This window comes from Mirounga angustirostris, unplaced genomic scaffold (genome assembly GCF_029215605.1).
Source record: "Mirounga angustirostris isolate CCGP_5_RB_7025 unplaced genomic scaffold, mMirAng1.0.hap1 SCAF_11, whole genome shotgun sequence".
NCBI classification, from domain to species: Eukaryota; Metazoa; Chordata; class Mammalia; order Carnivora; family Phocidae; genus Mirounga; species Mirounga angustirostris.
In genome coordinates, this window is record NW_026991719.1 from 35,141,581 (window position 1) to 35,155,390 (window position 13,810).

At 50.0% G+C, this 13,810-nt stretch overlaps 1 protein-coding gene across 1 annotated transcript; it reads right to left on the minus strand.

Annotated features, from left to right (window-relative positions):
* Positions 1-12,794: 12,794 nt before the first annotated feature.
* LOC123843665 (RNA polymerase II subunit A C-terminal domain phosphatase SSU72-like) lies at positions 12,795-13,391 on the minus strand. Its single transcript, XM_045873259.1, has one exon. It carries the CDS (start codon positions 13,389-13,391, stop codon positions 12,795-12,797), a length of 597 nt encoding a protein of 198 aa, XP_045729215.1.
* Positions 13,392-13,810: the final 419 nt, after the last annotated feature.

The window sequence follows — 13,810 nt, forward strand, 5'->3', positions numbered from 1 at the left end:
AGAGGGGGGAGGGTCAGAGGGAGAAGCAGACTCCCCGCCGAGCAGGGAGCCCGATGCGGGGCTCGATCCTGGGACTCCAGGATCATGACCTGAGCCGAAGGCAGTCGCTTAACCAACTGAGCCACCCAGGCGCCCTAGAATACATTACTTTCATGTTGGATAATCCTGTGTAATGACGTATGACCCTCTAATGAATATAATTTGCAAAGGTTACCTCTGGTTAGTTTCTCTGCCAAAGCCAGTGGGGTGAACGGAATGTGTAACATGGCTCACCGTGGTCTTGGACCCCTGTAGCTTTGGCGGCCTCCCTAATGGGGGCCTGGAGGAGCTCAGTGCCTCTTGCTAATTTTATTTATTTATTTATTTATTTATTTATTTATTTATTTATTTATTTAAAGATTTTATTTATTTATTTGACAGAGAGAGACAGTGAGAGAGGGAACACAAGCAGGGGGAGTGGGAGAGGGAGGAGCAGGCTTCCCGCTGAGCAGGGAGCCCGATGCGGGGCTCGATCCCAGGCCCCTGGGACCATGACCTGAGCCGAAGGCAGACACTTAATGACTGAGCCACCCGGGGGCCACCTACCTCTTGCTAATTTTAGACTCGTATTCTGGGCACAGCTAGGGTGAGGGTGCTTTGAGTCAGGCTTCTTGGTTTTAAGAGACTGAAACCAATGATAGCCAACTTCAATAGGAAAGAGATTTCTGGATGGTATGAGATAGTCCACACTTGTGGGAAGGTAGCAGGACTCATAACTAAAAACACTCTTGGGGGGGACTGACTTGCTAGCATCCCCCCCCGCCCAACACACACACAGCCTGTGTAGGAGACTTTCACTGCTGGACCCTTGACGTTGCCATGAGTGGCGTCATTGTCCCTGCCTCTTTATTATATTATATTTGCTTCAGATTCAAAGTCTCAGGGCCCCCTGGCTGCTGGGGTTGGGAGAGGTTTCAGGGAGAGGAGCTCAGCTCTGAGCTTCCCTAAATGGGGGGGCAGGCCATTTGTTTCCCCAGTGTTGACCCAAACCAGGGGATGCCTCCCAAATGGGTGAGACACTTGTCCTTGCCACATGACACATGGTTAGGTGAAAAGTCTGGGGAGCGGGGGGGTGGGATTTATTCTTGGGAGTCCTGGCTTGTTTGCTAAGTGTTGGGCCAGGCTGGTGGAGACAGTGGGTGGATTGGACGTCAGGCTGGATGTGGGGTGGGTGCCAGGGGTCCCTGTGGGCACCAAGAGGAACAGTGGGGCCAGAAGCAGGAAGACTCAAGATGCTGGGTGTTCTGCTTAGCTATTACCACATAATAAACCACTCCAGAACAGTGGTTTAAAACCATAACAATTGGGGTGCCTGGGTGGCTCAGTTGGTTAAGCGACTGCCTTCAGCTCAGGTCATGATCCCGGAGTCCCAGGATCGAGTCCCACATCGGGTTTCTTGCTCGGCGGGGAGTCTGGTTCTCCCTCTAACCCTACCCCCTCTTGCGCTCTCTCTCTCACTCTGTCTCTCTCAAATAAATAAATAAATAAAATCTTAAAAAAAAAAAAAAAAAGAAAGAAAACCATAACAATCATGTACATTGCTCACAAATCTGGGGCTTGACTGGGCTCCGCCAGGGGTCTCTTAGGTTGCAGTGACTTGGTGGCCAGGCCTGGAGTCATCAAAGACTTCTTCACTCACAGGTCTGATTCTTGGGCTGGGAACACTCTCACAGCTAGGGGTGGACCAGCCAGGGTCCTCTGGGTCTCCCTCTCTATTTCTAGGTGGCCTCTCCCCATGGCCTTTCCAACATGGCAGCTCAGGACAGCAGGACTCATGCATCAGCTCAGGGCTTCCAAGAAACAGAACCAGACAGACACTGTATTGCCTTTGATGACCTAGTCTTGGAAATCATGTAGTATCACTTCTGCTGTATTCTATTCATTCCATGTGAGGCTGGAAGGCCAGCCCATCTTCCAGAGGAAGGGGCTAGAGTCCTCCACATTTTTTTTTTTTTAAAGATTTTATTTATTTATTTGACAGAGAGAGACACAGCGAGAGAGGGAACACAAGCAGGGGGAGTGGGAGAGGGAGAAGCAGGCTTCCCGCGGAGCAGAGAGCCCGATATGGGACTCGATCCCAGGACCCTGGGACCATGACCTGAGCCAAAGGCAGTTGCTTAACAACTGAGCCACCCAGGCGCCCCGAGTCCTCCACATTTTGATGGGAGGACTGTCAAAGAATCTGGGGACGTATTTTCAAACCACCACAGTGAGCTAAGAGATGGCAAGCAGGCACTCGGCTTGACTGTTGGTCGGGACCAACACATCTTTCTCTCTCGATTTTCTAATTTGGCTGCTCGTTTCCCACGATGCAGAAAGGCCCTGGCTCAAATTCCCGGCAGCCAGTTCGCAACTGCTCACACCCCGTGGGCTGGACCTACCACTCCAGTTAATCCTACTTCATCATTATGCCAAGAGAGCTCATTCCAACTGAAATTTGACTATTGGTTTTTAATTTTGGTGCCATTTTTCATGCTGATGGCTCTTCTGGCTGACAGTGAATTACCCTGGGTGCAAATTAAATACAATAGAATTGCTAATCAGGCCATTAGAATACGCTGACAGGAGGAAATCTACAAGTTGTCAGACCTGGGTGGGCTCTCCCCTTGCCTTTGGGACAGAATTCACTTGACTTCGAAGGGACCCATACGGGGCCTGTCGGAATGTTGGAGATGGACACCTGTAGTCTGCCGGAGGGACTGAGCGAGGCCTGAGATCCTACCCTGGTTCAGCTGGTTCTCTCCGAAGGAAAAATCTCGCCCCGGAGTTTCCCTAGGGATTACTGTCTAACGTTCCATATACTCTTCTCAGGCAAGAAAGTGTCGCCATTCAATTCTCAACCTCCAGGCCTGCAAGGAAGGCACCAAATATCTGGCATAATGAACAATATTTTCAGATTTCTAAATTTAGAGGGAAGGTGAGAACACACCCAGCGGTTTTCCTCTTGTGTCTAATTCCAAGCGCAGATAGAAAGATTTATCTGTTGAAGACTTCAGGTTGCACCTTCAATCACAGTTTCTTTGTATTTTTTTTTTTTCTTTTTGCAATCCCTACAAAAATGACTGAGAGGAAATAGATTCAGAAGCCACTTCCTATGGGTACCAATAGCGATGCCCAGTAGTGGTTTCTGTAAATCAGGAGGCGTGGGGCCCTCAGAGAAGGGTAGAACGTGGTCTTCCAGGGCGAAGGCGCAAGCCTGGACTTGGCGCAGTGATTTTGCCTGGGGAGGGGAGGACGACTGGTGATGATTTACAAGTGAGACACAGAGCCCAGTGCATGGATACCAGCTCCCACACTTGCAAGCTGCCAAACCCATCTGGCCACTCGAAATGCTTGTAACATTTCACCTTCACAACAGCCTCCTGTGGAGTGGGTTATTATCACCACCCCCACTGAATGGATAGTAATCTTGAGGTTAGGTCACTTTCCCAGGGTCACCCGACAATTTAGGGGCAGGGCCAGTGTTACTAGATTGGGTTCAGCTGCCAGAGGCAGGGGAAAAAGTATTGACTTAGAGAAGATAGAGATATTTCTTCTTTTTTTAACCATCCAGTACCAAGCTTTACCAAATGCTATATTTGCTTCAGACTTTTATTTATTTATTTATTTATTTTTTTTTTAAGTAAGCTCTACACCCAACGTGGGGCTCGAACTCATGACCCCGAGATCAAGCGTTGCATCCCCTTCTAACTCAGCTAACCAGGCGCCCCCAAGATAAACTTCCTTACACAAAGTCTGGAGGTAAGCAGGTTAACTAACTGTGGTATGGCGGCTTCATAATCGATGTAGATTCCCTCTGTCTTGTTATTCTGCCTTCTCCGACTTACGGTCTCTGCCTGGGGTTGCCAGATAAAATATAGGATACCCAGTTAAACTGTAATTTCAGATAAATGATGAATTTTTTTTTTGTATAAGTATGACCTGTGCCGTATTAAATCATTAAATGAAACATTAAAATTAAGGTCTTACTTTTTTTTAATTAAATAAAAATTAATTTAAAATAAAATATTTTAGGGACGCCTGGGAGGCTCAGTCGGTGAAGCATCTGCCTTCGGCTCAGGTCATGATCCCAGGGTCCTGGGATAGAGCCCCACATCGGGCTCTTTGCTCAGCAGGGGGGCTGCTTCTCTCTCTCCCTCTGCTTGTTCCCCCTACTTGTACTCTGTCAAATAAATTTGACAGAGAGAGAGACACAGCAGGAGAGGGAACACAAGCAGGGGGAGTGGGAGAGGGAGAAGCAGGCTTACCGCTGAGCAGGGAGCCCGACACAGGACTCGATCCCAGGACCCTGGGATCATGACCTGAGCCGAAGGCAGACGCTTAACGACTGAGCCACCCAGGCGCCCCAAATAAAATAAAATCTTAAAAAAATATATTTTAATTTGATCAATTTGGCAACTCTATCTCCACCTCATGGCTCAAAATGGCTGCTTGCGCACCAGCCTTCAGGACCATGCTTCAGGCAGCAGAAGGAAGGAGGGTTGGGGTGCCTGGCTGGCTCAGTTGGTAGAGCTATGCGACTCTTGATCTCGAGGTCATGAGTTCTAAACCCACATTGGGCGTAGAGCCTACTTTAAAAAAAGAAAAAAAGAAAAAAAAGAGGAAGGTCAAAGAAGGGCTTCCTTGCATTTAAAGACACTTCATGGAAGTCACACCCCAAGCCACTGCTCACGTCACATTGGGCACACATGGCTTTTAGGGAGGCTGGGCAATCTGGCTTTCATGCCCAGCCACGGCCTAGCTGACAATCAGAACTTCTGTATTAAAAAGAATGGATGTTAGGGGTCAACTCAGCATCTGCCACAGCTGGGATTTAAACTCAAGTCAGAATGACTCCCGGGTCTTGGGCTTAATCACTCAGTTGTCTTGACTTCTCCATTTCATGAAAGAAAGGGTGGGGCAGACACCTTGGGTTTTCCCCACAGCCCTTTTTGGATCCTTTTTACAGTTTCTAGGTGCTGCTTCTCTGACTTCGGTGCCTTTGCGGCTAACAGCCGGCCAGGGACTGCTAGAGGTGCTCTGCCCTCACCTGGAAATTTGCAGTGTGCGAGCCCAGCTCCCTTGCCTGGAGGCAGGAGGAACAACAAAGCATAATTTGCATGCCAGCGCCCCCCACCCCCGGGCAGGGTAAGGCCAGGCCAGGCGTTCACCTTGCTCTGCTGCTTCCCATTTCGTGTCCTGCTTTCCCCCACTGCCTTAACTGGTCTCTCCTGGAAGCGCTGCCTTCATAAATCACTGGCACACAAGTCCTTGTCGCAGTGTCTTAGTGGCCTAAGAGAAGGGTTTACCCTGGAAAGTATAAATAGGAAGTGGGACAGCACTTTTGAAGACAAAGCAGTTCTGTTGTCACACGCCCCTCCTGGAGGAAGAGGCCGAAGTGATTCAAAAAGCCCTTGAGTTTGAATTAGGTCACACCCAACCTTACTGGCAAATCCCTAGCTGTGACAAGTTGCACGAAGTCGGACATTTCAGATGTACTCCAGTCTTCCTCTGAGCTGTAGGTGTTTAAAGAGAATATGTATTAGTCAGGGTTTGGCCAGGAAAGCACACAGCATTCTCCATTTCAGATGGAAACGGATTTCATTCTGGAGATGAGGCGCTTATAAAACAGTTGGCTGAGCTGGAAGAGCAAAGGTTTAGGAAAGCCGATACCAGCTCTCAGATTTTCTCCGAACATCCAGAGCATCAGAGAGTGCGGTGAATGGCGCACCTGCCTGTAAGACCAAGGTAGGTGATTCTCAGGGAAGTGCCTGGCAGTGGCCACAAAAAAGTCCACTTGCTGTGCCCTTTGGGCTGCCTGCTATTTGGGGACAAGCAGTGATAATTATGGCTTTGGCCTCCCTTTGGCCTTCTAAGTCTTGTGCAAGAACAGGAGATGCTCGTTATCTGTGGGTTCCCTATTTGCAGATTTGCTGACTCTCTAAAATGTATTCATAACCCCCAAATCAATACTAAGTCTGTTCACGGTGATTCATGGACTTGTACAGATGAGTGAGAAACTTGAGTCACCTGGTGCACCTTCTCCCAGCAGAGAGGGCACAAGACGATGCTCTGACATCTTGTTTCTGCTCTCATCCTGTAAACAGGTGTCCTGTTCGTGATCTATTTAGAACTGTGTTTTTGGTTTTTTGTTTTTAACGATTTTATTTATTTGAGCGAGCGAGCGAGTGAGAAAGAGCGAGAAGGGGGAGGGTCGGAGGGAGAAGCAGACTCCCCGCTGAGCAGGGACGCCCCCCCCCCCCCCGACGCGGGACTCGATCCTGGGAGTCCAGGATCATGACCTGAGCCGAAGGCAGTCGCCCAACCAACTGAGCCACCCAGGCACCCTTAGAACTATGTTTGTCACATTTTTGTGCTTTTTGTTGGTGACTTTGCTATTTAAAATGGCCCCCAAGTGTAGTGCCGAAGAGGCTGTGATGTGCCTTATGGAGAAGATACGCATGTTGGATAAGCTTCATTCAGGCCAGAGTTATAGGGCTGTTGGCCATAAATTCAGTATATATATTAAATAAGGTGTCTTTAAACAGAAACACACATAAAACAAGGTTATATATTGATCAGTTCTCAAAAATGTTTTGCTCAAAGACTCTCTGGAACCTAAACCTGTATTTCCACTGGAAGCAATGGGTCAGTATCCACTAACTCGGTGTTCACAGTGACTTCATCGAATATCGCTACTATAATGATAAATTATTGGTAGAATCTAATTAGCAACCCATTTGGCATGGAATGATGGAAGATGTAGTCCCCAAGCCTCCGGATGCTGCCATACTGGGGAGAGCATTGAAGGGGGAATAGTGTTAAGTTGCTGACAGACAATCCAGGAATCCAGGACAGCATGTTAAACCATTTAATGCTGTAAAAAGACTTTTTTTAACAGTTGCCTTAGGGTTTACAGTAATTAATTAGCGTCTACCTTCAAATAATACACCATTTTAAGACTTTATAAGAGCATAATACCAATTCTTTGGCCACATCATACATTCTACCTTTTTGGGTTTTTTCTTTTCTCTTTTTAAGATTCTATGTATTTATTTGTCAGTGAGCACAAGCAGGGGGAGCAGCAGGCAGAGGGAGAAGCAGGCTCCCCACTGAGCAGGGAGCCCAATGCGGGGCTCGATCCCAGGACCCTGGGATCATGACCTGAGCCGAAGGCAGACGCTTAACCGACTGAGCCACCCAGGCGCCTCCATTTTATTTTATTTTATTTTTTTAAGATTTTTATTTATTTATTTGACAGAGAGTGAGCACAAGCAGGGGGGAGCAGCAGAGGCAGAGGGAGAAGCAGGCTCCCTGCTGAGCAGGGAGCCCGATGTGGGGCTCGATCCCAGGACCTGAGATCATGACCTGAGCCGAAGGCAGATGCTTAACCAACTGAGCCACCCAAGCGTCCCCATATTCCTTCCGTCTATCACATTTCTTACAGTAGAGCTCTGCTGGCAATGAATTCTCTCATTTTTGTCTTTGAGAGAGTACTTCTCACTCTCTCTCTCTCTCTCTATATATGTGTGTATTTGTGTATGTATTTAAATGGCAGTATGTTTATTGCATTTCTTTTTATCACAGCTTTATTGAGGTATATTTGATAAGTAAAATAGTAAGATAAAAGTGTGCAATATGATGATTGAATATACATATACATTGTGAACAGAGTCTTCCTATTAAGTTTATTAATACCTCCATCACCTCACATATTCAGCTTTATTGCATTTCTTAAAAGTCAAAATGCCGGGGCGCCTGGGTGGCTCAGTTGTTAAGCGTCTGCCTTCAGCTCAGGTCATGATCCCGGGGTCCTGGGATCGAGCCCCGCATCGGGCTCCCTGCTCCGTGGGAAGCCTGCTTCTCCCTCTCCCACTCCCCCTGCTTGTGTTCCCTCTCTCGCTGTGTCTCTCTCTGTCAAATAAATAAAATCTTAAAAAAAAAAAAAAGTCAAAATGCCAAACCTGAAACAAGTGATTTTTAAAATCCTTTTCCTAATTCTTTTTTACTTTAATATAATATAATATATATATATAAGTGATCTCTACACCAGACGAGGGGCTTGAACTCACAACCCCAAGCTCGAGTCAGATGCTCTACCAACTGACGCAGTCAGGCGCCCCACTTTTATTTATTTTTTATTTTTCTTTAAGATTTTATTTATTTGAGAGAGAGCACAAGCAGGGGGAGGGGCAGGCAGAGGGAGAGGGAAAAGCAGGCTCCCCGCTGAGCAGGGAGCTCAAAGTGGCACCCAATCCCAGGACCCCGGCATCATGACCTGAGCCAAAGGCAGACGCTTCACTGACTGAGCCACCCAGGGGCCCCGCCCCACTTTTAAAAAAGTATTTTTGCCAGGTATAGAATTTTGGGTAAACAAGTTTGGGTTTTTTTGTTTTTGTTTTTTAAGCACTTTAAAGATGGCACTTTTTCTTCTGATTTGCATGATTTCTGATGAGAAGTTGGCCATAATTCCTACCTCTGTTCTACTGCACATGATGCGTCTTTTTTCCTCTGGCTGCTTTTATAATTTTCTTTTTGTCTTTGGTTTCCAGAAGCTTAAATATGCTATGCCTAGTGTGTGTTTGTTTTTAAATCTTGCTTGTATTTTCTGAACTTCTTGGATCTCTGGTTTGGTTTCTGTCATTAATTTTGGAAAATTCACAGCCATTATTTTTTCAAATACTTCTGCCCCATTCTCTCTCTCCTGGGAATCCTATTACATGCATGTTAGATTGATGTTGTCCCACAGCTCTTTGATGTTCTCTTCTGGTTTTCTCCCCACTCTTGTTTTCTCTTCATGTTTGTTTGGGTAATTTCCACTGACTTACCTTCAAATTTATTTATTTATTTATTTGAGAGCGAGAGAGAGAATGAGCAGGCAGAGGAGGGGAGAGAAGCAGGCTCTCTGCTGGGCAGGGAGCCCTATGCTGTGCTCGATCCCAGGACCCCGAGATCATGACCTGAGCCAAAGGCAGATGCTTAACTGACTGAGCCACCCAGGCACCCCCATTTGATTTTTATAGTTTTCTCCTCTCTGATGAAAGTACTCATCTGATCTTGCACATTGTTCACCTTTTCCACCTTTTCCAGTATCCAGTGGCATCTGCCCAGGCAAACAAGTGCTCACTCTTATCTCACCTTATCTCACTAGGGCACCTGTCTTTCCTTAGAGTTCAGGTCAGTTGGGTGCCCTGTGACTTCAGCTCTCTGATGAGTTCAAGGAAAGTTGTGATTTTCAGATTATCCAGATTTTTTGCTGTCGTTACAAGGGTGTTCTTTCCAACGTTCTGCATCCTAAGTAGACTACAATGCTTCTTTAGAAAAAGTATAAAAATGTGTTTAATGCGTGGTTTCTTTCAAATCCCTGAAAAGTACATATATAACCAGACCAAGGCACCAGTATTTACTTGGTGGAATTCAAGAGGAAATTCTCAGTCTCCATAAGACTAGTTCATAAGCAGTGCTAAGTAGAGTAAATAATTGATCAAACTTAATACAGTACCCCCATTATCAATTGAATTGTGTCCTCCCAAAATTCATATGTTGAAACCCTAGCCCCAGTGGGACTGTATTTGGAGATGGGGCCTTTAAAGAGGTAATTAAGTTTAAATGAAGTGAAGGGATGGAGCCCTTAATTCAATCTGACTGGTGTTCTTATAAGAGGAAGAGACACAAAGGATGTGTGAGCACAAAGGTAAGGATTCTGGTCACCAATTGCAGCGTATGGGTTTTCCCCCACACCACCGAGCAACTTTTAGACACCAGCTGGGGTCCTACAGTTCAACTCAATTCTGACACTCTCTGGAGCTAGCATTGGATCCCACAGGTGAAGGGCTCCATCCCACAAAACCGCCCCCACCCCAACTTCAGATGCCGCTCCCAAGCCCAGCTGTCACCTGTGTTTCTGCCCAACTGGCTCTAGGTTGGAGGTTCCAACAACCCCCTCCTTGGGTTCAATTCATTTTCTAGAGCTGCGCACAGACCCTGGATATTTTACTTACTAGATTGCTGGTTCATTACGGAGGATACTAAGGTATGCAAAACAGCAGCCAGATGAAGAGATACATAAGCTGAGATCCCAAACAAAAGAGCTTCTATCCTTGTGGCGTTTGGGGCCCCAAACAGTGGCACGTGATGTATTTTGATTGACCGACCCGGAAGCTCTCCAAACCTTGTCCATTTGGGTTTTTCTGGAGGCTTCGTTACATAGGCAAGATGGATTGAATTGGGGGCCGTTAACAGTTGATTGACCCTCCAGCCCCTCCACCCTTGCAGAGGTTGGGGCTGAAGGGGAACTGAAAGTCCCAAGCCTCCAGTCATATGCTTGGGTGCCCTGGCAACCGGCCCCCATCCTTAGGTGGAGTTCCAAAGTCACCTCAGGAACCTAAAAAAGGACACCTTTATGGCTCTCGTGACTTAGAAAACTCCAGTAGTTCTAGGAGCTCTGTGCCAGAAATGGGGATGAAGATCAAATACATATTTCTTATTTATAAACCACAGTTCACAAGAGGAAAGGCCAAGTGTGGACACAGTGAGTATGGCCTTTGCAAGTCAAGGAGCGAGGCCTCAGGGGAAACCAACCCTGACGACACCTTGATCTTGGACTTCCAGCATCCAGAACCGTGAGGAAATAAATTTCTGCTGCTTAAGCCCCGCCCCCTCCCTCCCCCCTCCCCCATGCCTCCTGCCCCATCCCCCCGCCGCCCCCTCCCCCTCCCGCCCCCTCCCTTCCCCTGCACCCTCCCCCCTGCCCCTTCCCACCCCATCCCCCCTACCCCACGTCTTCAGCCCCCTCCCCCCTGCCGCACGTTTTCCCCCCACCCCTGCCCCCTCTTCCCTCTCACCCACCGCCCCCCTTCCCTCACCCACCGCTCCCCTTCCCTCTCACCCACCGCCCCCCTTCTCTCTCACCCCCCCCACAGTCCCTCTCCCCCCCCACAGCCCCTCTCCCCCTCTGGCCCCCGCTCCCCTTTCGCCCCTCCCTCCCCCTGCTGCCGCCGCCCCCCTCAACCCCCCCCTTCCCCTGCCCCCCCCCCGCCAGCCCCCCGCGCCCCCTCCGGAACCATGCCCCCTAACCCCACGCCTGCCGCCCCCTTCCCCCCTCTGCCCCCCACGCCACCCCACCCCCGCTCCCCTTCCTCCCGCTCCCCTCTCGCCCCCCTCCTCCCCATACCGCCCCTGCCTCCCTCGCCCCCTCCGTTCCCCTGCCTCCTCCCGTCCTTGCCCTCTCCCGCCACGTGCCCCCTACCCCCGCGCCTGGTGCCCCCCCCCGCCCCCTCCCTCCACACTCGCCCCCTCCGTTCCCCTCCCCCCTCCCCCTTGCCCCCTCCAGACACAAGCTCCTTACCCCCACGCCTGCCGCCCCCTTCCCCTCTGCCCCTGCCACCCTCTGCCCTCCGCCCCTCTCCCCCCACGCCACCCCACCCCTGTCGTCCCCCCGTTCCCCCTCCCCCGCCGCCCCTCTCCGCCCCCCGCTCCCCTCTCACCCCCTCCCTCTCCCTGCCCCTTCGTCCCCCTGCCTTCTCCTGACCCATGCCCCCTCCCCCCCCCCCCCGCGCCTGTCGCCCCCTTCCCCGCGCCCCCTGCCCTCCCCACCCTGTTGCCCCTGCCACCCCCTCTCCCCACCCCTCTCGTCCCCCTGCTCCCCCTCCCCCACTACCCCCCTCCCTTTGCTTCCCTCTCACCCCCTCCCTCTCCCTTCCCCCCTCACCACGTGCTCCCTATCCCCCGCACCTGCCGCCCCCCTAGTCTCCCTGCTCCCCCCGCCAACTCTTTATCCTTCCGCTCCCCTCTCTCCCCTCCCGCTCCCACCCCCGTCGCCCCCCTGCCCCCTCTCGCCCCGTGGCCCTTCCACCCCGCCCCCCACCCCCTCTGCCCCCCCTCGCCTCCTCCCTCACCCTGTCCCCCTCCCACTCCACCCACCCCGTGCCCCCTACCCCCGCCACCCCTCTGTCCCCCTGCTCCCCCCTGCTCCTCTCTTCACCCCCTCCACCGCCGCCCCTCTCTCCCTCCCTGCTTCCCCCCCCCAGCCCGTGTGTGGTATATTCTTATCACAGCCCAAGTGAACTAATACACCCCCAATGGCAGTTTTGGTAGATTATTTTTTTTTAGCGAGAAACAGCACACAAGGCGGGTGGTTTGGGGGACAGGAGAGGGAGAGAGAAAATCCCAAGCAGGCTCCAAGCTTAGAGTAGAGCCCCACGTCGGGGCTTGAGCCCACCACCCTGAGATCATGACCTGAGCTAAAATCAAGAGTCAAGCACTTAACCACTTAACCAACTGAGCCACCCAGGCGCTCTCTGCTTCCCCCCCCACTTTTTTTTTTTTACCGGCGGCATATATTTACTAGACAATTGCAAGTTCTTTTCTAGTAAGATAAAGTCCATTACTTTATTCAGGTTACTTGTACATTTCAGAAATTTGGCGGGGAGGGGAAGGAACCACAGTGAAAACCACAGATAATACGGGATAAATGTACTAGAAACTATTGTTTTGGGGGGAGGGGCGGGGTTAAAGGGAAAAAAAGTTAATAATCAACAACCCTCTCACAAGTAAAAGGGGGAGAGAAAAAAACTTCAGTTTTTAATCTGGCGTTGATGCGTATCTTCTCATTTCGTAAGTCCAGTTTATTTCATACTACTAGCCATCCTCCGCCAGGAAAATACCTACAAGTAAAATCAAACATCAGGAGGTTCAAAGTTCTAACGAAAGGACGCTCAGAAAGATGGCTTCTTGAGGGGGGGCCGTGGGCCCGAAGCCAGGCCAGCTCAGGCCGGTTAGTAGAAGCAGACTGTGTGCAGGAAGGTTTTGCCGCTCTTCTCCTCGAACTCCTGCAGCAGCTCCTCGATGTCGTTATCTATGTCGTCAGTGTGCTGAATGCACTGGCACAGCTCACAGATGAGGAACGCCCCCAGGGTGGCTTCTTCAAGGTTGTCTTGGATATCCACGTTGATCACATGCACCGGCTGGCAGGTTTCTTGCTCTCTCGAAGTCAGATCTTCCACCACCTGATCGTACACTCTCTCTTCGCAGGTAAGGATCAGATCGAAAATATCTTTACAGTTCTGGAACCTTTCCGGGCGTGGCTTGATCCTCTTATTTCTATCCAGCATATGTAAAATGCCATTCTGCGTGTAGAGATCTTTATCCTTCCGAACGAGATCGTTGTACATCTGGTCGTAGGTCGTTTTAAAATCATAAACATTTGGCTTGTCGGGTGCTGGCCCCGGGAGCTTCACGTGGGTTCCCGTTCCAAAGGATCGAACAATGAATCCCCTTTTATTGAGGATGTTGTGCGCTTCCATGCTCCGGTTCTGGTTGCTCGAGCACACCACCGCCACTCGCAGGGGCACAGTCGATATAGCGGCAGCCATACCAACTGCGACACGACCGATCCCCAACTCGCACCTAATGGCAGTGCTTCTTTGCAAGCAAAATGGCGATTGTGGCGTCCGGAAGTTGTGAGGCCAAGGAGGTGGCATCCCCGACGTAGCGCATTAAGATGCGTGCGGCGCGGGCGTGTGTACGGTGCGCACGTGTGTACGGTGCGCCGGTGGACTTCCGCTCCCACAGGCGTAGTAGTTTCTAAAAAATAGTTCCCAATGAATCGTTTCTCCCGGTGTTTACACCACTTTGCAAAATGTCTTTGCAGTGCTCCTTCCATCAGGAAGTAGAATTATTTCTCTACTCTTTCAGTCTGAGCTGGCCATGGCATTTTTTTTTTTTTTTAAAGATTTTATTTATTTATTTGACAGAGAGAGAGACAGCGAGAGAGGGAACACAGGCAGGGGGG

Excerpts from the sequence above, each read along its gene's own strand:
- LOC123843665 (XM_045873259.1), bottom strand. The coding sequence starts at position 13,391 with ATGGCTGCCGCTATATCGACTGTGCCCCTGCGAGTGGCGGTGGTGTGC.